The sequence below is a fragment of the Heterodontus francisci genome, chromosome X (assembly GCF_036365525.1).
Source record: "Heterodontus francisci isolate sHetFra1 chromosome X, sHetFra1.hap1, whole genome shotgun sequence".
Classification (NCBI taxonomy): Eukaryota; Metazoa; Chordata; class Chondrichthyes; order Heterodontiformes; family Heterodontidae; genus Heterodontus; species Heterodontus francisci.
The window spans coordinates 8,908,290-8,935,287 of NC_090421.1; the positions used below are offsets into that span (position 1 = coordinate 8,908,290).

Genomic DNA, 26,998 nt, shown 5'->3' on the forward strand with positions numbered 1-26,998 from the left:
AGAAAAGATTCACGAGAATGGTTCCAGGGATGAGGAATCACAGTTATGAAGATAGATTGGAGAAGTTAGGACTGTTTTCCTCGAAGAGAAGGCTGAGAGGTGATTTGATAGAGGTATTCAAAATCATGAGGGATCAGGACAGAGTAGATAAAGAGAAAGTGTTCCCACTTGTGAAAGGATCAAGAATGAGAGGGCACAGATTTAAAGTATTTGGTAAGAGAAGCAAAAGTGCCATGAGGAAAAACTTTTACACGCAGTGAGTGGTTAAGGTCTGGAATGCGCTGCCTGAGAGTGTGGTGGAGGCAGGTTCAATTGAAGCATTCAAAAGGGAATTAGACTGTTATATGAAAAGGAAAAATGTGCAGGGTTATGGGGAGAAGGCAGGGGAATGGCACGAAGTCAATTGCTCATTCGGAGAGCCGGGGCTGACACGATGGGCTGAATGGCCTCCTTCTGAACTTTAACAATCCTGTGATTCCGTGATCCTGTGAAGAGGGCAGTTTGAGACAACTGTACTGAAAACTTACTCTCCGCAAAAGCAACTCTCAGGAGTTCCAGGGAAAATGTAAATATTTCATTCAGGCCAACAGAGAAAACTTTCAAAAGTCGACCAACAGCTTCAAAACAAAGTTGACACAGCCCCCAAAAAGTTGACACCTCGAAAACAGCTCTGATCACAAGCCTGGGATGAGTGGAAGCAAGTGGTTACACAAGCTGTGTAACCTTCAGCTGTAGGTTACAGCTGAAGTGGAGTGGAGACAAAACAACTTAAGGACATAAACTGCTGAAGGGGAGATTCAGGTGGGTGGTGTATTTCTATGGGCTGGGGGGAGGATGCTGGCAACCCGCCCCGGGAAATTTTAAATCTTTACAGTAAAAATGAGGCAGTCTAGTTAATTTTAAGCACTTTTATATCTCACTATGAATTGATTTTTAGTCTTAAGAACTCAATGGCGTTTGGATGTTGATCAGATTCCCAAAGATTACCCCAGCACTCACATTCCCATCATTCAAAACCCTCACCGCCCCAATTAACAAACAGTTTATGCCCTCCAGACCAAGAAACAGTACTCATCCACTCAATGTCTCATTTCAAATTGACACCCTTCCCCATCAGCGCAACCTGGCACCCTTCCCCCTCATTTCACAGAGATTGGGTGTCTGGGGAGCGGGATTTGCAGAGACTGGAGAGAGGGATTGGAGAGAGGGATTTTGGGAGACTCGGGGCAGTAATTTGGGGAGACTGAGGGGACAGGTTGGGGGAGACTGGGCAGAGGGATTGGGGGAGACTGGGCCGAGGGATTGGGGGAGACTGGGGAAGGGAGGAATTGAGGGAGACTGGGGAAAGGGAGGGATTGAGGGAGACTGGGAAAGGGACGGATTGAGGGAGACTGGGGAAAGGGAGGGAATTGGGGAGACTGGGGAGAGGGATTGGGGAGACTGGGGAGGGATTTGGGGAGACGGGAGGGTAGGGATTGGGGAGACTGGGGAACAGGAATTGGGGAGACTGGGAAGGGTAGGGATTGGGGAGACTGGGGAAAGGGAGGGAATTGGGGAGACTGGGGAGAGGGATTGGGGAGACTGGGGAGGGATTTGGGGAGACGGGAGGGTAGGGATTGGGGAGACTGGGGAACAGGAATTGGGGAGACTGGGGAGGGTAGGGATTGGGGAGACTGGGGAACAGGAATTGGGGAGACTGGGGAGGGTAGGGATTGGGGAGACTGGGGAACAGGAATTGGGGAGACTGGGGAGGGTAGGGATTGGGGAGACTGGGGAACAGGAATTGGGGAGACTGGGGAACAGGAATTGGGGAGACTGGGGAGGGTAGGGATTGGGGAGACTGGGGGGAGGGATCTGGGGAGAGGGATTTGGGGGTGACTGGGGAGAGGGATTGGGGGTGACTGGGGAGAGGGATTGGGGGAGACTGGAGAGAGAGATTGGGGGAGACTGGGGGGAGGGATCTGGGGAGAGGGATTTGGGGAGACTGGGGAGAGGGATTGGGGGAGACTGGAGAGAGAGATTGGGGGACACTGGGGAGAGTGATTGGGGGAGACTGGGGAGAGAGATTGGGGGAGACTGGGGAGAGGAATTGGGGGAGACTGGGGAGAGGGATTGGGGGTGACTGGGGAGAGGGATTGGGGGTGACTGGGGAGAAGGATTGGGGAGACTGGGGAGGGTAGTGATTGGGGAGACTGGGGGGAGGGATCTGGGGAGAGGGATTGGGGGAGACTGGGGAGAGGGATTTGGGGGAGAGAGATTGGGGGAGACTGGGGAGAGGGATTGGGGAGACTGGGGAGAGGGATTGGGGTGACTGGGAAGGGTAGTGATTGGGGAGACTGGGGGGAGGGATTTGGGGAGACTGGGGAGAGGGATTGTGGGAAATTGGGGAAACTGGGGGGAGGGACCTGGGGAGAGGGATTGGGGAGACTGGGGGGAGTGATCTGGGGAGACTGGGGAGGGTAGTGATTGGGGAGACTGGGAGGAGGGATTGGGGGAGACTGGGGAGAGGGATTTGGGGGAGACTGGGGAGAAGGATTTGGGGGAGAGGGATTGGGGGAGACTGGAGAGAGGGATTGGGGGAGACTGGGGAGAGGGATTGGGGGAGACTGGGGAGAGGGATTGGGGAGACTGGGGAGCGTAGTGATTGGGGAGACTGGGGGGGAGGGATCTGGGGAGAGGGATCTGGGGAGAGGGATTGGGGGAGAGGGATTGGGGGAGAGTGACTGGGGGGAGGGATTTGGGGAGAGGGATTGGAAGGCTGGGATCATAACGATCTGTTATGAATGTAGAAAGTGAAAGAAGCAAATTTGAGAATTTACTCCAAAGGAGATTAAAGCCACGCCGATTAATAGAGCCAGCAAGGATCTTTAACAGAAGCCCAGAGGGAGATGAAAAGCAGCTGTTTTTTGCTTGCAAAATTAACAAAATGGACTCGGTTCTGAAGCTGCTTTAGGGTGAGAATGTTCAATGTTCCTGCAGCTGTCAGAGTTATGGAGGTCTTTGGGGGTTTGGGGTCCGTATCTGGGATAGTGAGAAACAGCACGCACATCTCCAATTCCTTTGCTTCCTGGCAAGTCGTTCGGGCTTCCGATTCGAGTTTATCACACAACACCGAGCCCACGTTTAAGAAAGCTTTCAAGTCAGCAACTGTAAATGAGGACAAATGCCCATCTTCGAAAGTGAGCAGCAGCAGAGGTTTTGATATTCCCTGCTTGCCTCTCTCTAACTTCCTGCTTTGTTCATGAGGTGACTTCCCATGGAGACCACTTTTTGCACTAATTGGAATCATCCTTCATTTGCGCAGCGTGCAGTTAAGTGGCCGGCATTGACTGGATAAGATGACAACATTCATCAAAATAAAACTCGAAGGGGCTTGGAGTGTACATGACGAGGCGAGGTGGCCAGTTTGCTTAACTGATTCATGCCCAGTGAGGGGGGGACTGAAAGCTTTCGCACAGGGTGAAGGGTGCCCCGGTGGCTCTGTTGGTTAAGGCCCTCCCTTATATAATACTGAGCCTTGTTCCTCTGAACCACACCACCCTCTCCTCCACTGTGTTGAAATCGAAACACGTCACTCCTAGTCAAGCACATTGGCTTCCCGAGACCTCCCTCAACCTTTCCTCCCTCCTATCACCCACTTTAAAACCCACGCCTGCTACCCGATACGGCTCGCCCTCAACTGTGTGCCCCGGCCCTTATCTGGTTTAAATATGAACCTATGAGATGGAGGGGGCAGGAAAAGACCAGCTGTTCCATCAAGCCTGCCCACACTGTGATGGACGGAGCATCATGACTAAGCACATCTTTGACCCCGCCCCTCCCGCAGCCCAATGTAATCTCCTGAGAAAGGGCAAAAACCCAGGACCAATAGGGGAAAAAGTACTCTGCAAAATTCCTGTGCATCCCCCAGGCAATCCAAACTGGTCCAGGAGATCCCATGGACCAGGTGCTGTCTCTAAAGACACTTACCGATGATGTGACCTCTGCCCCAGTTTTGCTTTCAAAATTCTCATCCTCATGTTCAAATCCCTCCATGGCTTCGCCCCTCCCTATCTCTGTAACCTCCTCCAGCCCCACGACCCTCTGAGGTCTCTGCACTCCTCTAATTCTGTCCCCTTCGCATCCCCTATTGCTCCACCATTGGCGGCCATGCCTTTAGCTGCCTGGGCCCTAAACCTCTTCAGCTCTCTTTCCTCCTTTAAGACACTCCTTAAAACCGACCTCTTTGACCAAGCTTTCGGTTATCTGTCCTAATATCTCCTTATGTGGCTCGGTATCAAATTGTATTTGATAACACTCCTGCGTAGAAATACGAGTTTTTGTTCAGCTAACTCCAGCAGTCTTCTAGCTGGGATACGATTGGCCCATCCCTGATTAAAAAATGTTCAGTCCTTTGTCCTTGGCATGTTCGGCTCACAACACTGCCACATCCTTCAATACACATTGGACTCTGAGGCAGAACGGAGCCTTGGCTGCATTGAGGATGCCCCAGCAGCACTGAAGCTCACAGTTTGATGAAAAACTGATGAGGGACAAAGAGAAGTGACCCCATTTTTTTTTTGTAGCATACCATAAATTTGTTTCAGGTGTTGAAATCTTTGATCAATAAATTGATGACTCAATAAATGCTGTAGCTGCCCGCTCCTGCCAACAGGTGGCACTCTTGTCAAACATTCCTGCTTCCAGGGCACCGGGGAAGAACAGTTGCTGCCACCTACTGGGCTGGGTTGGGGTTTGCAGCCCTGATGACTGGACTGTGAGTCGTCCCTTCAGTTTTAAATTGGTATTGATGAATTTTCGAAACATTTGCTGAACAGATATATCACACATCTGTCTTGTTCTGCACTTATATTACAGAAGCAAAATATTGCGGATGCTGGAAATCTGAAATAAAAACAGAAAATGCTGGTAACGCTCAGCAGGTCTGGCAGCATCTGTGGAGGGAGAAGCAGAGTTAACGCTTCAGGTCAACGACCTTTCATCAGTTATATGGCTTCACTATCATCGATCTGAAGCTTTTTTTTGTTGGTGGGGGGGTGGGAAGGGCATCAACTATACTTGCAGGGCTTTGGGGATGGGGGAGGCTGGAACTGATCGGATTGCTCAACAGAGAGCCGGCATGGACTCGATGGGCCGAATGGCCTCCTTCTGTGCCGGAATTTTTCTGAGGCGGCAGGCGTCCCGCCGCCAGGGTGGAAAGCGGGAGGCGACCCCGCTTCGGCTGGCAGCGGGACCCCGAGCTGCATTTTGCCGGTGGCATGCAATTAAGTGGCGGAGTCCACTGAGAGACTGCCAAAGTGTCACTGGGCGGTCTCCCCATGCAGCAGCGGGCCCTCATGGCAGCCCTTATTTGGCCACGTAAGTGGCTCAATTGGCCTCCCAGTAGGTGGCCAATCTGCCAGCTTTCACACTGCTGGCAAAATGGCATGGCAGCAGGAAGACATCGGGCACCTCTACCCGACCCGTTCCCGTGCCATTTTGCCAGCCTTCCCACCTCCCAGCCCATCACTGGTAAAATCCAGCCCTATGACACCATGAATAAAGTATGGAGCAGAACTCCAGAGTCTAGTTCCAGTTGGACTGGGGTGAGCTACAGCTATCTCTGACCACTTGGCCTTCGTGTCTCTGTGGAGTATAACGCCAGTCCACTCTGAAACTGGGATCAGTTGTGGTTCAGTGTGTAGCTCTCTTACCTCTATGTCAGGCAGTCACGAGTTCAATTCCCCTCCAGAGACTGGAATGCAACATGTAGACTGATGCTCTCAGTGCAGTAATGAGGGAGAGCTGCACTGTCAGAGGTGCCATCTTTTGGGGTGAGACATTAATTCAATTGAGGCCCATCTGCCCTCTCAGATGGACGTGAAAGATCCCATGGCACTATTTTGAAGAAGAGCAGGAGAGTTCTCCCCAGTCTCCTGGTCAATATTGATCACTCAATCAACATCAGTAAAAACAGATGATCTGGTCAATTATCACATTACTGTGTGTGGGAACTTGCTGTGTGCAAATTGGCTGCTGTGTTTCCTACATTACAACAGTGACTGCACTTCAAAAAGCACTTCATTGTAAGGTACTTTGGGATGTCCTGAAAGGTGCTATATAAATGCAAGTCTTTCTTCTCAATCAGCTGCACAGCTTTGTAAAAATTCCCTGACCCATCTCATGCTGATGAAAATCTACCGCTGGTTTGAAGCTGCCTTTTCCAACAACATAAAGGCAGACAGCTGATCCCACACATTACATGGCCTTGAAAATGCCCGTGGGGGACGGGGTACGAAAATAAATGCTTCAGTCTGCTCTCAGAGGTAGTGTTGGTGAAATCCTCTCCGAGCCGACCTGTCGGAATGAAATCTTCAGCCTCACATCTCTCCGTGAGAAAAGATCCTCGCGTATGCTATCTCTCCTGGATTTCTCAAGACTGTGGGTCTCACGATTAGCAAGTGTTTCTTTAAAATATACATCTACTATGAGGGGTTTTGATACAGTAAATCAGGGGAAACTGTTTCCACTGGCAGCAGGGTCAGTAATCTGAGGGACACAGATTTTAAATAATTGGCAAACGAATTGGAGATAAGATGAGGAGAATTTGTTTTTAACGCAGCGAGTTGCTCTGATCTGGAATGCACTGCCCGAGAGGGTGGTGGAATCAGTAACTTTTACAGCTGGCACAGTCGCGTTGGGCCGGATGGCGGCCTTCTGCGCTGTATCATTCTATAATTCTATTTGCCTGAGGGCTAATTAAACTATTTCACAGCCAACTACCAAAAGGGGAAAAGCCCATCGCACCATCATCTCCTGGAGTGAAATACCGCAGTTGCTGGAAATCTGATATAAAAACGGAAAATGCTGGAAATACTCAGCAGATCTGGAAGCATCGGTGGAGAGAGAAACAGAGTTAACGTTTCAGGTCTGTGACCTTTCTTAAGGTCTGATGACCTGAAACTCTGTTTCTCCCTCCACAGATACTGCCAGACCTGCTGAGTATTTCCAGCATTATCGGTTTCGATCTTCTAGTGGGAACCACTTCAATCAGCCAGGAGATGGCAGTGCAGCTATTCTGCAGGAGCAGTTCTGGACTGTTGCAGGACACAAGACACAGTCAAATCACCATTCGCCTTCCCCTTTTCCCCCTCCCATCTGATTTTGGGCTGAATAGTCGGATTTTCCAGTGGGTTGTCTAGAATTTTCTAAAATAAATAAACCAAACCCCAGAACTTGAAAATGTTGAAGTCCATTATTCCACTTCTGTGTCTTATGACTTGACAACGTGCCGTGCTCGGGTTTCAAATGAATTTTCACTAGCAACAGGGCAAATACACCTATCGTCCCACTCAGCTCCTGGCTCCAGTCTGAAACTTGCAAAAAAAAATTGTGAAATGTTATACTTATTGACAACAACAAATTGTATTTATATAGCGCCTTTAATGTAGTAAAAACATCCCAAGCACTTCACGGAAGCATAATCAGACAAAAATTGACACCGAGCCATAGAGGGAGACATTAGGACAGATGACCAAAAGCTTGGTCAAAGAGGTAGGTTTTAAGAACGGTCTTAAAAGGAGGAGAGAGAGGCGGAGAGGTTTTGGAGGGAATTCCAGAGCTTAGGGCCCAGGCAGCTGAAATCACGACCGCCAATTGTGGAGCGATGAAAATCAAGGATGCGCAAGCAGTCAGAATTGGAGGAGTGCAGAGATTTGGGTCAGGCCTATTTAGGCTATGGGCCCAGATAACATTCTGGCTGTAGTACTGAAGACCTGTGCTCCAGAACTAGCCGCATCCCTAGCCAAGCTGTTCCAGTATAGCTACAATACTGGCATCTACCCGGCAATGTGGAAAATTGTCCAGATATGTCCTGTCCACAAAAAGCAGGACAAATACAACCCGGCCAATTACCGCCCCATCAGTCTACTCTCGATCATCAGTAAAGTGATGGAAGGTGTCATCGACAGTGCTATCAAGCGGCACATAAACAGCAACAACCTGCTCAATGATGCTCAGTTTGGGTTCCGCCAGGGCCACTCAGCTCCTGACCTCATTACAGCCTTGGTCCAAATATGGACAAAAGAGCTGAACTCAAGAGGTGAGGTGAGAGTGACTGCCCTTGACTTCAAGGCAGCATTTGACCGAGTATGGCATCAAGGAGCCCTAGCAAAACTGAGGTCAATGGGAATCGGGGGGAAACTCTCCACTAATTGGAGTTATACCTAGCGCAAAGGAAGATGGTTGTGCTTGTTAGAGGCCCATCTCAGTCCCAGGACATCACTGCAGGAGTTCCTCAGGGTAGTGTCCTAGGCCCAACCATCTTCAGCTGTTTCATCAATGACCTTCCTTCAATCATTATGTCAGAAGTGGGGATGTTCACTGATGATTGCACAATGTTCCGCACCATTCGTGACTCCTCAAATACTGAAACAGTCCGTGCCCACATGCAGCAAGACCTGGACAACATTCAGCCTTGGGCTGATAAGTGGCAAGTAACATTCATGCCACACAAGTGCCAACAAGAGAGAATCTAACCATCTCCCCTTGACATTCAACTGCATTACCATAGCTGAATCCTTCACCATCAACATCCTGGAGAAACTGAACTGGACCAACCGCATAAATACTGTGGCTACAAGAGCAGGTCAGAGGCTAGGAATCCTGTGGTGAGTAACTCACCTTCTGACTCCCCAAAGCCTGTCCACCATCTACAAGGCACAAGTCAGGAGTGTGATGGAATACTCTCCACTTGCCTGGATGAGTGCAGCTCCAACAACACTTAAGAAGCTCAACACCATCCAGAACAAAGCAGTCCGCTTGATTGGCACTCCATCCACCACCTTCAACATTCACTCTCTCTGCCACCAATGCACAGTGGCAGCAGTGTGTACCATCTACAAGATTCACTGCAATAACTTGCCAAGGCTCCTTTGTCAGCACCTTCCAAACCTGCGACCTCTACCACCTAGAAGGACAAGGGCAGCAAATGCATGGGAACACCACCACCTGCAAGTTCCCCTCCAAGTCACACACCATCCTGACTTGGAACTATATCGCCGTTCCTTCACTGTCGCTGGGTCAAGATCCTGGAACTCTCTTCCTAACAGCACTGTGGGTGTACCTACCCCACATGGACTGCAGCGGTTCAAGAAGGCAGCTCACCACCACCTTTTGCTGAAATAATGTGTAAAGGAACGTTATGCAAATGTCCTAAAGCTGGTCTGCAGACACCACCCAGAGCCATTTCCAGGCTTTAATTTTGATGGCATTTTGACAGAGCTGCAATTTTGTTCTGCATCACAACAGTGACTGCTCTTCAAAAAGTACTTCATTGGCCGTAAAGCGCTGTGGGACGTCCTGAGGTCTTGAAAGGTGCTATATAAATGCAAATCTGTCTTTCATTCTCCCTGCCGTTACCTATACAACGGCGTGACCTGTGGGGTTGTAATGTGCACTTGTGGTGGACGTTTGATAAGCGAGGGGGTGAAAGGTTATCGGGGGTAGGCAGGAATGTGGAGTTGAGGTTACAATCAGATCAGCCATGATCTTATTGAATGGCGGAGCAGGCTCAAGGGGCCGAGTGGCCTACTCCTGCTCCTAATTCGTATGTTCGTAACATCCGTCAGTGGATCTGCAAGGGCAGTAGTTTCGCTGAAGTTATTGCTGAATCCTACTTTAAACAGTGGACGAAGCCTTGTAGCACCAAACGCGGGGATTTGCACCAGACAACTGTTACGTTATCACACCGATTAATTATGTTGACTTGCTGTGTTGGGCAAAAGAACAGACACCTCTACTTTATGGCCCGTCACGTTGCGACACTGCACAGCAAGACTTCACTCTGAAGGTTGCTTGGATAGGGAGGGTGGAGGGGAAATGAAGTTTAATCCTCGCTGTGGCAGTCAGGATCAGAAGACTTAATGCCAACGCAGTATTTAAGCTCTCCCCGAGGGGAGCAGAATGTAAATGAGCCTGGGCCAGTTATCTACTGCCTGTAAAAGTTCACCAGCATACAAAACAGGTCTGTGTGTGTGTAAAGTGGGAGGCAGTCTCAGCTGGAAGTGTTAATGGGCTCATGTTTTGATTGTACTTTTCTTACTCTTGCCTAAAAATGTCTTGGCTGAAATTAGCCCCAAAAACGTGCTTGCTAAGGATTTGTTAAAAAGGGCAATAAACAGAAACAGCTGCCATTTTATGCAGGCACCGTGAAGAGTCTGATCTGTGAGTGAGTTGTCTGAAAAAAGACATTGTTTTCTGCACCATGATGGATATGGACAGTGTAGTGGATTCCCCATCGTCACAGTACAAGTACAGTAACCGTAGCATGCCATTGGATAGTGCAGCAGGAACAACAACTTGCATTTATGTAGTGCCTCTAACGCTTCACCGGAGTGTTACCAGACACAGTTTGACACCAAGCCACCTGAGGAAGATATTCAAACAGGTGACCAATGGTAGGTTTTAAGGAGTGGCTTAAAGAAGGAATGAGTGATTTATGGAGGGAATCACAGAGCTTAGGGCCTTGTCAGCTGAAGACATGGCCACCAATGGTGGAGCGATGGCAAGAAGCCAGAATTGGAGGAGCACAGAGATCTCAGAGAGTCGTAGGGCTGGACGAGGTTACAGAGATAGTGAGGGTTGAGGCCGTAGCGGGACTTGGACACGAGGATGGGAATTTTAAAATTGAGGTGTTGCCGGAGCAGGAGCCAATGTAGGTCAGCGAGCACAGGGCTGATGGGCGAACGTGGACGAGACCTGAGGAGAGGCTGGTCAGAGGGCATAGGGGGCACAGCGGTCACACAAGAATCCAGCCCAGCCAGCAGATCCTAGTTGAGGCGAATCACGCTATCCACTCTGTTGACCAGGTGGGCACTGCCACCCACTTGTGTTCTGCCCTCCTCCCACCCATAATGAGTTGGCAGCAGAGCTTTGTAGGTGTTGGTAAAGGCCATTTCTTTATCATGCTGTTCCAAACATATGTGGGGATGAAGCAGTCATGTGGATGAAACCTGTTTAAAAATGAACAAGCCCATCGCCTGTACATTGACAAAGAAAACCGAGCAAGATCTGATGCTCTTATTTTTGCGTGTGTTGTAGTGAGGAGGAGCAGTGCAGCCATGGCCAGTAGGCCAAAGATTCAGTCGCCCCTCCCACTGGAAAATCGTAGGACAGCAGCTGTAAAGCTGCTCTCCGACTACAACACTGATCTCAGGGGCAATCCGCAGGTTTACTGCCCTATACTGTCTCCTGCTTTCACAGCAAGAGTAGTGCATACAATTCTGGTTTCCACTCTCTAAAAGGATGGCGCAGTGTTGCTAACTCTCCAGACTTGCTTCGGAGTCTCCAGGAATTGAAGATTAATCTCCAGGACACTGCTGTGAGGAACCCAGGAGAAAAATCATCGGGGCCAAAAATTATCTTTCAACGCTTTTGTTTATTCCTCATAAAAAGGTTGGAGATGGTGGGAGGAGGAAAAGGGTGTTTGACTGACAGTCAAGAATCATCCAATCGGGTAATGAAGAGTGTGTCCTCTTTCCAATTGGCTGCAGGGAGGCAGGACGGCGCAGGGATGGACATGTTGGTTAACCAATGGCAGGACAATGCGGGGGGGAGGGCAGTTGGAGGCAGGAAGGTCATGTGATGACACCTCCAGAAATATGCCCAACCTGAGTTAGCAACCCTAGTTAAGAGACTTTTGATTGTCCTGAACCGACAGGCAGGTTAAGGGGTGAGTCATAATTTTATGTGTATGCATGGCAACATTTTTGACCATATTGTTTTTAATGTCATTTTAATTCAATTATCCTGAGTGTCAGACTCATGGTTTGATAATTATGGCCTTGTCTCCCACATCAAATGAAAGAGCGGGAAATGGGAAGAGAAGCTATTCAGTATTTGTGAGGTAAAAACAAAAGTGCCCTCTGAGAAAAGGAATGACATACTGGTCGACACTTCAGCTTGGAAAGAAACACAAGGAACATCTTTTCACCTTAGCTGCAGTGTTTTCAAGCTTTAATTAAACATTATTTTAAGGGGTTCACCATTCCACTAGACAGTGGAGCACTAGCTAAGAGCCGGTTCGGCTGTTGCCAGTAGCAACCGCAAAATTTTGACAGCGATTCCACTGGGATCGTTTCAAAATCAAAGCGTGATTCCTCTTTGAGGTGCAATCTGCGGATGGAAGCTTCTGTCTGTTTAAGCAGGTCAACTAAAAGGGTGCTTTTGGAAAGCTTATGACAGACTAGGTGTCAGTCATAGCCTTACGTAGTACGGAACAGATGGTTTGTTTAAAATTAAGGAATTTCTGGCTTGGAAAGCTGAAGTTCCGGGATGTAAACAAATTGCTCTGATGGCAACGTCCCTGAAAGGAAGTTGACTTATACGTTCGACATAGTTACTGCTTCAGTATTCTTATATTTCCTTTTCTGGCCATTTTTCTCCTCTCTGAGTTTGGCAATCCAGGAGGACATCATAACCAAGCCTCACTGCATCCTCACCCAATGAGCAACTCGAGGAAGTCGGGGGAGGGGTTTGCTCGATAGCGATAAGGATCAACTACTGAATTTTGCTTCCTCACTTCGTCAGGGTCATGCCCCCAGCTGAGATAAGTGACGTCAGCTCAGGCCAGGGATCAAACTTGTCTGGTCTCAATGCCTCATCTAACCGCAGGATAAAGTCACGGGGGGGGAGTTTACCTTGCAGTGGAAGTGGAAAGCAGTATTGCCCAAAATAAGTTGAATCCTGAAGGGTCAGTTCTGACTGGTTCCTTGGCGTATCAATGGAATGGAAGATTTGCATTTATATAGCACCTTATAATATCTCACACCCACCTCTCAGGTGTTTCAAGCTTCTCGGCCTTTTGGCTAAGATCAAGTGTAGTATCTGTTCTTATCAGTACTTACTTGGTGGAGAAGAAACCATGATCAGTGGCTTCTGATCCTGGGTAGGCTTTGAGTAAAATGGCTATAACCAATCTTCGAGCTTCAGGCCAGGGAGTGTGCAACACCGTTCGGGTGGGGGTGAAGGACAAGGAAGGAGATGCACCAGCTGATCGCACCTTCTTCATCAAGAATATTCTCATCGATTGCTGCGGATTTCAAGCTACGGACGTCTTCTGCCTGCAGGATTTCCCCAGCAGTGGATACTTCGACGTGACGTTCCGGAACGTGGCGGGATGCATCAAGTTCCTGAAGGCGTTCAAGGAGAAAGGGGACCGGGCGCCACTGTCGATCCTCACAGCGGAGCCGCTCTTCACGCTTCCGTCACAACGTGACCGGGTGGTGACGATTCACCTCTACAACCCCCATGTTCCTGTGGTGGATGTACTCACCGTCCTCGCCAGGTACGTCGAGGTGGCCGGCAGCAGCACTGATGTCAAGGACCCCTTTGGGATTTGGACCAGCAAGCGGCAGGTCAAGGTGACCTTGAAGGTCGATGCCAATGGGGCCATTATCCACCCTCCCTCCAGCTTCGCTATCGGGGGAAGTCGAGGCTTCTTGGTCTGCGCTGGGCAGCCCAGAGTTTGTCGTACCTGCGGCAAATCTGGTCACGTGGCAGCCAACTGCAGCACGGTTGTTTGCAATGAACTGCAAGAAGGAAGGCCATCAGACCGAGGACTGTAAACAGAGTAAGTGTTGCAACCTGTGCGGTGAGGCAGGCCACCTCTACAAAACCTGCCCCAAACGCTGCCTCAGTTATGCTCAGGCGGCAAGGTCCAAGGAAAGGCCGGGAGAAGGTACGACGAAGGCGTCTGGTGTTCGAAAGGAGACAAGCAACCTTCTCTGCAGCGAGGAAAGTATACCTGAGAAGGAGAAGAAAGGGGAGTCAGCTGAAACCAGCGACCCAGCACCTACCCTGCGCTCGGAAACTCCTCCTCCACAGACAGAATCAATGGAGGAGGAGGCAGCAGATGGACAAACAGGTCAGTGGCAAGTGGTACAAAGGAAAACCACAAAGAAAAAACCTCCAAAAGCGGAACAGGCCACCACCCAAACCAGTGGCAAGAGGAGGCTACCGTCTGAGACAGACTACAACAGCTCCTCTTCACTGGACGAGGAAGTGCTGGAATGACGGCCCCTTCAAAAGAGGCGGCAGAACTCAAAGGAGCTGGAAGATAAAGCCCCCCCAGACCCCGGGCACTGAAAGCTGTGATGGGCCCGGCGTGCCCCAACCCCAAAGCGTCACACCTAATGACACGGCCAGCACATCCCAACTCCGGGACACCGAGAGCAACGACACGTCTGGCACACCTCAGCTCCGGGAAGCCAGGAGCAGTGACGTTTTCGAGGAGGAACAGAGGGGAACAGCAGAGGACAGCCCAATCCTTGCTGCCTACAAGACCCCCCCGATGTCACCCCAGCGGAACAAACCCTGCATGAAAAACCAGGAGGGGTTTCTGAGCCCAACGAACGTGAAACAGCTTGTGTACACGATGGGTATGCAGGAACATCCCGAAGGACTGGGACTAGCAAGGAGAAATGGTATGGGAAGCAACAAATGACTTTTAAAAAATGGGTGTAAGAATTGCTTCCATTAATGTGCGTAGCATTAAATCTACTACGTGATGTGTTTCAACCTTGGATTACCTTGCCAAGGTCAAAGCCGACCTACTGTTTCTGCAGGAGTGTGGAATACCACACCTCAGCACCTGCAGGCAGTGGTCGCGATGGTGGTCCCACGGGCCATCGATCTGGTCAGGGGGTAATGATTGCCGTTCCTCCGGCCTGGGTATTCTGCTGCGGGGAGGTAACTTCACCATCTCCGAAGATAAGGAGGTGGTGGGCGGCCGCCTCCTCGTAGCAGACGTGATGTACAACAACGCTCCACTCCGGTTGATCAACGTGTACGCCCCGGTACAACGCAGCGAGCGGCTGACCGTCTTCCAGCAGCTCCCACTGCTGCTGGCGACGTCCAGGCCGGTCATCCTAGGCGGTGACTTCAACTGCATCATCGACGCAGCTGGATGATCTGGCAGAGACGACAGCAAACTGGACGCTACGTCCAGATTCCTAATAGAAACAGTTAAAGATGCCAAACTGCACGACGTCTTCAGCAAACCTGCAGACGGAGCGCAGCGCAGATACACATGGTCAAGATCGGACGGGTCTGCCCGTTCCAGGATTGACTTCCTGTTTGTGTCCCGTGCTATCACGGTCAGATCCACCGACGTCAAGCTGGTGTTCTTCTCCGACCACTGCCTCTTACTGGCCGACTGTCACTTACAGGATGACCAGCGGGTTGGCAGGGAGACATGGAAGCTCAATGCTACACTGCTGACCCCAGAGAACGTTGAGGAACTCAAAAGGGATTACAAAGGTTGGAGGACCGTGAAACCCCTCTTTGAGTCTCCAGTTCACTGGTGGGAGGCGATCAAGGAGAACATCAAGAGGTTCTTTATCTTCAAAGGTGTTCCGAGGGCGAGAGAGAGGCTGAGGGAAATGTCCCGACTCCAGAAAAGTATGCAAAACCTGCTCTGGCTGCAGTCGATGGGGGTCGAGGTCAAGGAGGACCTCCATGAGGTGAAGAGCCAGCAGGCCTCACTCTTTGCCACGGAAGCCTCCAAGATCATTTTCCGGTCCAGAGTCCGCTCCATCGAGCAGGATGAGACGTGCTCGCGTTACTTCTTCCAAAAGGTACACACAGAGAGAGCTCTGTTATCAACAGCCTGAAGGAAGAGGATGGCTCGGTAACGTCTTCGCAGTCCGACATACTAAGGATCAGCAAATCCTTTTATGCTGGGCTGTATGACGTGAAGCCCACAGACAGCAGAGCCTCCCAGTCCTTCCTGTCATCTATCACAGAGGTCTTAGATGACAGCATGAGGGAGAGACTGGACAAGCCGCTAACTCTGGACGAGCTGACAAAGGCCGTCGAGTCCTTCGAGACGAGTAAAACTCCCGGGAGCGACGGCTTACCGGTTGAGTTGTACTCGGCCCTGTGGGACTGGGACGGCCCGGACCTGCTGGAAGTGTACGAGAGTATGCTCCTGGCCGGCAGCATGTCAGAATCCATGAGGAAAGGCATCATCACCCTCATTTACAAGCGGAAGGGGGAGAGGGCAAAAATCAGGAATTTGGCGGCCCATCTCACTGCTTAATGTTGACTACAAGATTCTGTCCAAAGTCATAGCCAGTCGAGTCAAGTCTGCTCTGCATTCGGTGATCCACCCCAATCAGACCTGTACTGTACCCGGCAGGAAGATCTCTGATAGTCTCGCGCTACTCAGGGATACGATCGCCTACGTCCGGGACAGGAGGGTGGACACCTGCCTCATCAGCCTGGACCAGGAGAAGGCTTTTGACAGGATATCGCACACCTACATGATGGACGTGCTTTCCAAAATGGGGTTTGGGGAGGGAATCTGCAATTGGATCAAACTGCTCTACACAAACATCAGTAACGCAGTCTCAATCAACGGGTGGGAATCAGAAAGTTTCCCGATCCAATCTGGAGTCAGACAGGGCTGTCCTCTCTCCCCGGTCTTGTTTGTTTGCTGTATTGAACCCTTTGCTGAGTCTATTAGGAAGGATGCGAGCATAAGAGGGGTGACAATCCCAGGCAGCGGAGGCACTCAGGTCAAAACCTCCCTGTACATGGATGACGTCGCCATCTTCTGCTCGGACCCGCTGTCTGTGCGCAGACTGATGAGCATCTGCGACCAGTTCGAACTGGCCTCAGGAGCCAAAGTTAACCACGGCAAGAGCGAGGCCATGTTCTTTGGGAACTGGGCTGACCGATCCTTTGTCCCCTTCACCGTCAGGTCAGATTACCTGAAGGTACTGGGGATATGGTTCGGAAGGGCCGGGGCGTGCACCAAAACCTGGGAGGAGCGAGTAGTCAAGGTACGACAAAAGTTGAGCATGTGGGAGTAGCAATCTCTCTCCATTGTGGGTAAGAACCTGGTCATCAGGTGCGAGGCGCTCACGTTGTTGCTGTACGTGGCGCAGGTCCGGCCCATACCCCACTCCTGCGCCGTGGCAGTCACCCGAGCCATTTTCCGCTTCATCTGGGGATCCAAAATGGACCGGGCCGGAGGGACACGATGTTCAAACCTCTGGATAAGGGCGGGAAAAATGTACCCAACATCGCCCTTATCCTGATGACCACCTTCATGTGCGGCTGCATCAAGCTGTATGTAGACCTCCAGTACGCATACACCAAGTGTCACTATGTGCTGAGGTTCTATCTGTCTCCGGTGTTGCGAAGGATGGGCCTGGTCACATTGCCGCGGAACGCTCCATCCAGTTGGACCGTGCCATACCACCTATCCTTCGTGGAAAAGTTTCTGCAGAAAAACACCTTTGACCACCAAAGGTGTGGTCATCAGGCAGTGGTCTGCACGGAATGTCCTCAAGGCCCTACGGGAAAAGGAGATGGTGGATCCTGTCGGATGGTTCCCTGAGCAAACTGCCAAAGTCATTTGGCAGAATGCCTCATCACCAGAACTTTCAAACAAGCACCAAGACGTAGCTTGGCTGGTGGTGAGAAGGGCCCTCCCCGTCAGATCCTTCCTGCACACCCGAAGTCTCGCCCCCTCCACACAATGCCCCCGCGGTGGCTGTGGTGGGGAAGAGACGGTTGCCCACCTCCTTCTGGAATGTGTCTTTGCAAAGCAGGTGTGGAAAGAGATGTAGTGGTTTTTGTCGAGGTTCATCCCAAGCAGCTCTGTAACACAGGAGTCTGTGCTCTACGGGCTGTTCCCAGGGACGCACACCGAGACAAACATCAACTGCTGCTGGAGGACCATAAATTCGGTGAAAGACGCTCTTTGGTCTGCCCGAAATTTGTTGGTCTTCCAGCGCAAAGAGTTGTCCACGACTGAATGTTGCAGACTGGCACATTCCAAGGTCCAGGACTACGTGCTGAGGGACGCACTAAAGCTTGGGGCAGCTGCTGCAAAGGCCCAATGGGGAAAGACCACAGTGTAAGGTCCCCCCACCAAAGTGAACCGAGGGGCTGGAAACATGGAAAACCCCTCAAACTGTATCCAGAAAAGATTTGTTTGCTGTAAAATGTACATTGTATGTAAAATGGAATGGAAGGGTTGTGAGGCAACTCACACCTGTATTGAAGAAAACTGATTTCCTTTGCACTTTTTGGAATGTCAACTCGGTACTGTTTTGTCATGCATTTTTTACAGATTTTTATGAATAAAGTATATTTTGGGGGGGGGAAAAAAGTATCTCTGACAAAGTAAGATCCAACATGCAAATTTACTTCCATCTGATGGTGTAAAACAGCAGCGAAAATCAAAAGTCAAAATAATCTTAAGCCACTAAAAATGTTAGCTTTCAGAAGGTAACTGTTGACAAGCTAAAAATTTTAATGGGCCAAAGCACTGCTGCCCAAGTGAAGGATCTGCTGTCGCCAAAGTCATCTTATTTGGTCTATATTTATCCATCATCCAACATCACTGAAACATTGGTCATTGTCACGTTGCTGGTTGTGGGATCTTGCTGTGCACAAATTAGCTGCCATACTTCCTACATGGTGACAGTGACTACACTTCAAAAGTACTTCATTGGCTGTAAAGTGCTTTGGTCCTGAGGCTGTGAAAGGTGCTATATAAATGCAAGTCTTTCTTCCTTGCAATGCTGGCTCGGGTTTTGCTTTGGGGTGGCCTCATGAATTTTCGCAGAATTTGGTCCATTTTGTCGCATAGGTGGAACTGCTCTATAACTCAGACAGCTGCCATTTTGTTTAAAAGTCACTTGTCCTTCTAAGACTTTGCCATGTCCACCTGAATCCCTGTTCATCCAGAACTATCTGTCTCTCTCTCCTCGTGTCCGTCCATTGCAAGTGAATCCCTCCCAGATTCTACACGGTCTTCAAAAGAAACGACTGACTGGCTTGAAAATGAAACCCTTGCAGTTAATGCTGACCTTATCATGTTATCTATCTTTCATTCTTGACTCAGGTGTCCCTTTCTCGTGGTTGATGTGCGCCCTGAATCAAAGTTTTAGGTCCTGTCTCAAATAGTGGGCACCAGTTCCTGGCTCATTCAGGGCTTTGAAGGACACTCTAGTCTCTGACACCTTCAGTGTTGCAATGAGCACCCTGCTCAGTAGGGAAAAAAAGAAAGTCTTGCATTTCTGTAGCACCAGTCACGACCACCGGGCATCCCAAAATGCTTTACAGCCAATTATGTATTTTGAAGTGTCGTCACTGTCATAATGCAGCAACTAATTTGCACACAGCAAGATCCCACAGACAGCAATGTGATAATGACCCGATAATCTATTTTTGTGACTATTTGAGGGATCAATATTTTCCCAGGCCACAGTGGAGAACTCCTTTACTCCTCTTCAAAATAATAGTACCATGGGATCTTTATATCAACCTGAGAGGGCAGATGGGGCCTCATTTTAGCATCTCATTTTTTAAATTATTCGTGGGATGTGGGCATCACTGGCTTGGCCAGCATTTATTGCCCATCCCTCATTGCCCATCCCTCATTGCCCTTGAGTAGGTGGTGGTGCGCTGCCTTTTTGAACCACTGCAGTCCATGTGGGGTAGATACACCCACAGTGCTGTTAGGAAGGGAGTTCCAGGATTTTGACCCAGTGACAGTGAAGGAACGGTGATATAGTTCCAAGTCAGGATGGTGTGTGACTTGGAGGGGAACCTGCAGGTGGTGATGTTCCCATGCATCTGCTGCCCTTGTCCTTCTATGTGGTAGAGGTCATGGGTTTGGTCGGTGCTGTCGAAGGAGGCTTGGTGAGTTGCTGCAGTGCATCTTGTAGATGGTACACACTGCTGCCACTGTGCATCAGTGGTGAATGGAGTGCCAATCAAGCAGGCTGCTTTGTCCTGGACAGTGTCGAGCTTCTTGAGTGTTTTTGCAGCTGCATTCATCCAGGCAAGTGGGGAGTATTCCATCACACTCCTGACTTATAGATGGTGAACAGGCATTGGGGAGGCGGGAGGTGAGTTACTCACCGCAGAATTCCCAGCCTCTAACCTGCCCTTGTAGAGAGAGTATTTATGTGGCTGGTCCAGTTCAGTTTCTGGTCAATGGTAACCCCCAGGATGTTGATAGTGGGGGAATTCAGCAATGGTAACGCTGTTGAACATCAAGGGGAGATGGTGATTTCCTAGCACTTGTGTGGCGTGAATGTTACTTGCCTCTTATCAGCCCAAGCCTGGATGTTGTCTCGTTCTTAATGCATCACTATCTGAGGAGTCGTGAATGGTACTGAACACTGTGCAATCATGAATGAACATCCCCACTTTTGATCGAGGAAAGGTCATTGATGAAGCAGCTGAAGATGGTTGGGCCTAGGACACTACCCTGAGGAACTCTTGGACCTCAGATGATTGACCTCCAACAACCACAACCATCTTGCTTTGCACTAGGTATGTCTCCGACCAGCAGCGAGTTTTCCCCCAATTCCCATTGACTTCAGTTTTGCTCGGGCTCCTTGATGCCCTACTCGGTCAAATGCTGCCTTGATATCAAGGGCAATCACTCTCACCTCTTTTGTCCATGTGTGGATCAAGGCTGTATTGAGGTTGGGAGTTGGGTGACCCTGGTGGATCCCGAACTGAGCAGGTTATTGCTGAGTAAGTGCCACTTGATAGTGCTGTTGGTGACCCCTTCCATCATGGAAAGTGAAAGATGTCACCTCTGACAGTGCAGCACTCCCTCAGTTATGCATTGGAGTGTTCTTGATTTTTTTGTGTTCAAATCTTGGAGGGGAACTTGAACCACAGTTTTCTGAGTCAGAGGCAAGTGTACTATCAACTGAGCCACAGGGGACTCCCCATGTCGCATTTGTGTTTCTCCATAATCAAGAAAGCATACAATACAATTACTCAAAAGCATGATTCCCTGTTATATTGCTATCTGATATATCACAATCCCAGCTCTAACTTATCACTTATGACTCAGGTACAGAAACTCCATAAAACGTCATCGCAGTTTGGTTTCATTGAGTTTGTATCTTGCAAGATAGCACAGCTCCCTTTTAAGATCAGGGGAGTTATTTCCCGACCCCCTCACCCCCCCCCCCCCCCCCACTCCCAGGATAAACCTTCTTTTGAATATTTATATATTCTCCCAGTGTCCTTTTGTCTTTGAAAAATATGTTTGTCCCCAGTTTCCTCCCCTCCTCTCCTGAAGGGTGTGACTTTTTGGCTGGGCATCACAACCTGTCCCCCACCCGAAGCTCATGCATGTCCACTTTGTAGCAGAAATCACTGGGTATCAATCACGAGCAGATCCCCTGGCTCCCTAACCCAGGTAGGGGTGTGGAGGCACTCGGAGCAACCCCTAGGAACATAGGAACAGGAGGAGGCTATTCAGCCTCTTGAGCCTGTTCCCCTTTTCAATGAGATCTTGGCTGATTTCTATCCTAACTCCATCTACCCATCACAGCTCCATATCTCTTCATACCCTTGTCTGGCAAAAATCTATCAATCTCAGATTTCCAACGATTAATTGAGCTGGCATCTACTGCTTTTTGAGGGAGAGAGTTCAACACTTCAAGCACCCTTTGTGTGAGTAAGTGTGTCCTAACTGCTCTGCTGAATGGGCTGGCTCTGATTTTAAGGTAATGTCCCCTTGCCCTGGACTCCCCCCATGAGCGGAAAAGTTCCTCTCCAACTAACCCTATCAGTTCCTTTCAAAATCTAAAAAAACCTCAATCAAATCATCTCTTAAGCTTCTTTATTCCATGGGATACAAAACTGGTTTATGTAATAAAGCGGAAAATGCTGGAAGTAGCAGGTCAGGCAGCATGTGTGGGGAGAGAAACAGAGTTAACGTTTCAGGTCTGTGACCTTTCATCAGAACTACCTAGTTTATGTAAGCACTCATAATCTAACCCTTGGTGCCCCAGTAACATTCTCTGCACTGCACTCCTTCCAAGGCTAATATATCCTTTCGAAGGTGCAGTGTACACAGTACTCTAGATGTGGTCTAACCAAGGCTTTGTACAGCTGTCGCAAACCTTTCGCCCCTTTATATTTTATACTCTACCACCATTCTGGTTCAAATCAGCTGTTCAGGAGTGACTGAGGATTGAACCTGGGATCTTCCTGGTCTGTGCAGCTCAATAACAGAGCAAATGGTTCATGGAATCACTCGGAAATCTGAGGAACAAGTAAGTCCTTTCTTAATTTACGTAATGTTGCTGTGATACATCTCTGGGCTGGGTTCACCTCAGCTTGATCAGCCCTGGGAAGTCACACAGAAAAAGTGCCACGAGGTCAAAGATTATGTCTGCCAAGACAGTCGTCAGTCCCGTCCTCATTTGCTCTGACTGGTAAATGCACAGTAAGCCTGTGTTGCACTAAATCCATTCCCTGATGGTTACTGCAATTCAGAGATTGATCACTGAATCTCATTAACCTTGAGCAGCCTACTTAAGATGGTCAGGTTACTTCGAGCATAGGAACAGGAGGAGGCCATTCAGCCTTGTGAGTCTGTTTCTCCATTCCATTAGATCATGACTGATCTGTATCTTTACCCCCATCTACACTTTTTGCTTCTGTAACCCTCAATCCCCTTACCCAACAAAAATCTATCAATCTCAGTTTTGAAATCTTCCCCAGTCTCAAAAGCTTTTTGGAGGAGAGTTTTCCAGATTTCCACTCCCCTTTGTGTGAAGAAGTGCTTCCTGACATCACCCCTGGATGGCCTGGCAACCATGATGCTCCTAGGCTAGGGAGAGGCCTAATCCGCCGGGGTTGAGTGAAGCCCAAGAACACTCAGCTATTTGCTGAGCTACAGAAGACAAACAGGTCCTGAATTCCATTGATGGTGGGAATTCCAGGCTGATTTTGGTCAGGCAAGGATGGAAGGTTAGGGTTCCTTCCTGCCCACAGATGGAACATGGCAAGGTGGACTAACTGGGGGAGGGGGGAAAAAAACCGAACCTGACCATTAACAGCAAGAACCAATGGCCCTCAAAGTTCCTCAGGGAGCAATTCTGCCAGTTTTATCAAGATCATGCCTGTTTTGGCTTTTTTAAAAACTCGTTCCTGGGATGTGGGCCTCACTGGCTACACCAACATTTATTGCCCATTCCTATTTGCCCTTGAGAAGGTGGTGGTGAGCTGCCTTCTTGAACCGCTGCAGTCCAAGTGGAGTAGGTACACCCACAGTGCTGTTAGGAAGGGAGTTCCAGGATTTTGACCCAGTGACAGTGAAGGAACAGCGATATAGTTCCAAGTCAGGATGATGCGTGGCTTGGAGGGGAACTTGCAGGTGGTGGTGTTCCCATGCATCTGCTGCCCTTGTCCTTCTAGATGGTGGAGTCTGCGGGTTTGGAAGGTGCTGTCGAAGGAGGTGTGCCCTCAGTGGTTTCATGGGGCAGGTGGGCACAACTGTTACTGCAGGCATGTGACTGGAAAACGTGGCACTCACCTGCCAAGTTTGGTAAGGGGCGGGGGGGCGGGGGGTAACCCAGAGAGTAATTGAGCCATACAGATCAGGAGGATGGGGAAAATCCAGCAACATTTCCACTCCCATTGCTAGCCAATGAATCCTGCTACAAAGTATGAGTAGGCAAGGACTAGCTCGGGGCTTGGCTGCAATGCTCGTCACAGTTGAATAACCTGCTGCAACTTTCTGTTTAGTCGTCGACATGAAGAATGGCCACTTCAGTAAGGTGTCATTCAACACAATTAAGGAGGGTTACCTCTTGTCAAAAAATATCTAATGGCCATTAATAACACATAATGACAAAACACTGCTATAAATATTCCAGTTATCACTTGAAATACAATCTATGGGAGTTGAGTGCGCGACATAATTAACAAGTTACACATCTCTGAGCTGTTGATACCAATCACACAATACCATTTGTAATCCAGGACATAGGCAGATGCGTCATTTGTCATTGGCAGATTAGCTCCAGAATGCCACATCTGATTTTTTCCCCCTCCTGTTACATCCACTACGTTACCCTCCATTTACGATTTCAGTCAAAGTCTTTGTCATTCTTACCTGAGAGATGATAATAAACATCTCTGAGGCATCCTCCATTCAGAGTTGCAGTTAGTTCTCCTCCCCCACCAACTCCCCGCTTTCCCACATCCCCACCCCCTATCATACTCACTTGCCATTCTTCTTGCCCTGCCAGCTTAAACATTAATCCATTTGCTCTAGGCTTGAGTTTCATTTGAGACCATCTATCTGAAAACACACAAAACAAAATTGCCATAATGCCATCCTTGTCCACGAAACAGTTCTGAGCTTGGATGTTCTGGCCTCTTGCGCATCCCTGATTTTAATCGCTCCACCATTGGTGGCCATGCCTTCAACTTTCTCGGCCCTGAGCTCTGGAATTCCCTCCCTACACCTCTCCGCCTCTCCTCCTTTAAAAAGCTCATTAAAACCTACCTCTTTGACCAAGCTTTTGGTCATTTGTCTTCATATCTCTTTAAGTGGCTCAGTGTCAAATTGTGTTGGGTAAAGCATCTTGGGGCATTTTACTATGTTAAAGGTGCTATATAAATGCTAGTTGTTGTATGCATGTTGTTGTTAAAGTGCTCTTGGAGTCCAGTTGCTGTCAGCTGATCATGGAGGGACGAAAAGACAAGTTGAATGCCTCAGTAAATTTAAAGAGGCGTCCTTTTCAAAGTAAAATCCATCCCAGGTGCAAGGAACATCTCTTCTTGCCTGCTTGACTGTGAGGGTCCAATGTGAGATGTGTTTGAGTCGTCACAATCCAGATCTGTGTGGGCACAGAACTGTCCCAAAATTGGCACAAATTTGGTGAGCTCACTCGGAGAGGGCACAGGAAAACAACATCACGCTGGTGCAGTGGAGCACAGTTCTGAGACTGAAGCGCATGAGCTGGTATGAGCGTGGAGGGAGCGCGACTCTGCATTTCCACGGCACTTCTTTCTCATGCTTCCACTCACAGACATTGTGGAGGAAATCCTGCGAGACTTCACTCCTGGCGTCGAGCATCGCCGGTGGTGGCGGAGGTGGGGCTACAACACCGTAGCCTGATTTTCCAACTCGCTGCTGATGAGGCTGCACACCAGTGGGGCAGAGCCTCCCAAAGTGACCCTCTATATATCGTTCTCAGCAGCTTTCTCCCAAACAGACTGCGCTGCTACCCTTCCAGCCCGGGAATGGGGACACATGAATGGAAAACCATGAATAGAAACAGAAATCCTCACCTTCTGAAAAGGATCAAGTGATTCCCAACCAGAAGAAACAGACCTTCCCATGTGCTGAAATTTCGAGAAAATGTTCCAGAATTTTTTTTTGTCAAGACCTGATTTTGTCCTCATCCCACAGGCGTCATTGACCAGTCAGGAAGTATGGGAATTTGAGTCAATTCTGACACTCCTTATCCCATTGTAATATTGCACTGCCATCAGGAAACTCAGCAGAGACTGGGAACTGAAGGCAGGAGTAGACACACTGTGTACTCAGTGACTGAAGACACCGAGCCATCACGTGTGCCAATAAAGTGTCAACAACTAACTCCACATATGACTAGTACAATGCAGCTGGACATGGCTGAAGCTGAATTTCAAATGCAATAACATTTTAAAAGCCTGCAGTGTACCGTGCTGTGGGAGGAAAATAAAATCTGCTGTTCGATTGGATGTGCCATTGACATGTTACTGCTGTTATTAGAGGGTTAAAGATCTGCTGAATGCCACTGGAGCCACAGACAATCAACTATCATTATTCTGACAAAGTATAGGCAAATAGCTAACGGCTCAGTGAAGGACAGCAAGGAGAGTGTTAACCCTGCTGTGAGTGTACACTGAGTCGCTTGAGTTCATTTAAGCAGCCTTTTATTGGCAAGTTTTAATCACTGTTTATATAGCAGCCTTGTCGCTGTGACTCCCTATCATTCACTCAAGCTCGCTCAGAGCTCCGGCCAGCATCTCATCCATACTTTTAATTGGCAGATTGCCGGTCTCCTCCTCGACTTGCTGCCTATCCAGTCTGTCTCACCAACGTTAGTACAGAACTTGGTTGACAGAGGGAGCTGCTCTCCCTTGTGCTTTTTTTTTTGCTTGTTGCCAACCCCTTTCTTCCTTAGATCATTGAATTGTAAATGGCATGCCGGAGTGGCGAGGGACATCCCAAAGAAGAGTGCGGGTATGGGGATAACTGCCATGGGCCTTTAGGAAAAGACAAAGAAGGTTAATACAGGATCCTCTATTGTGGGGGCTTTTGTTCAGTGCTGTGCACCTACTCTGTAACTAAGCTGCAGGCTGAGCTGTTCAGTTAGCAGCAGTCTGGAGGAGGATGCACACACTGTGGATTTTGCCAGAGAAATCTCTCTTCTTCAAAGAAGCCACAGCCGTTCGTCAAGGTAGGAAGGGCTTGAAATGATGGCAGTGGTCCACTGCTGTAGTTAAGGCTAAGCAGGACAATTATGGGCATCGGTTGCAAGGGTGACCATCCTCTGAATGAAGTCACCGACCCATTCCTGGAGCACACAAAACTCCATGGGATCAAATACATCTTCTGCAAGCGTCTCTCCTATCAGCGTCGGCTGCTATGGCTCATAGCTTTCCTCGTCTCATTTGGGCTACTCTGCACATGGTCCTCCAACAGGATTAAGTACCTGCTCTCCACCCCAGTCCACACGAAACTCCACATGATTTGGGCCAAGAACCTCTCGTTTCCCGCTGTCACCATTTGCAACAACAACATGCTGATCCTCCGAAAGATGACCAAGTCGGACGTCTACCTTACTGGCCACTGGCTCGGTCTCCTGAACGAAAGCCGGAGCATAAACCCCACAGCTCGGGAGATCCTAAAGGACAAGCGCTGGAAATGGTTTGAAAAGTTACTGGATTTCTCACACTTCTTGCCACCTCGAGCAACAGAGAACGTCATGTTCAAACTTCTCAACCGCCTGGGTCACCAAATTGAGGACATGGTCCTTGACTGCAGATTCCGGGGGCGGCTGTGTGGCCCGCAGAACTTTACAACTGTGAGTCCCCGACCTTTTTCTTGGTGTATGTGAGCATTGTATATTCAGCATATTGAGTGAGATGTGGATTCCAAGCAGAGACCAGTTGTGTTGTAATA

General features: G+C 49.2%; 1 protein-coding gene and 1 pseudogene across 3 annotated transcripts in view; both read left to right on the plus strand.

Moving 5' to 3' along the window:
- asic1b (acid-sensing (proton-gated) ion channel 1b) overlaps window positions 1-26,998 on the plus strand; it is a 703,894-nt gene that overhangs the window by 524,563 nt on the left and 152,333 nt on the right. The window contains exon 1 of one of the 3 annotated variants that reach the window (XM_068024456.1): window positions 26,337-26,900. The exons of the other annotated variants lie outside the window; for them this stretch is intronic. Within the exon in view, the coding sequence (XP_067880557.1) occupies window positions 26,337-26,900 (564 nt within the window). Of the gene's footprint in view, window positions 1-26,336; window positions 26,901-26,998 lie in introns of those variants that run through there. 3 annotated transcript variants of the gene reach the window in all.
- Window positions 12,826-12,960, plus strand: LOC137358750 (U2 spliceosomal RNA; annotated as a pseudogene).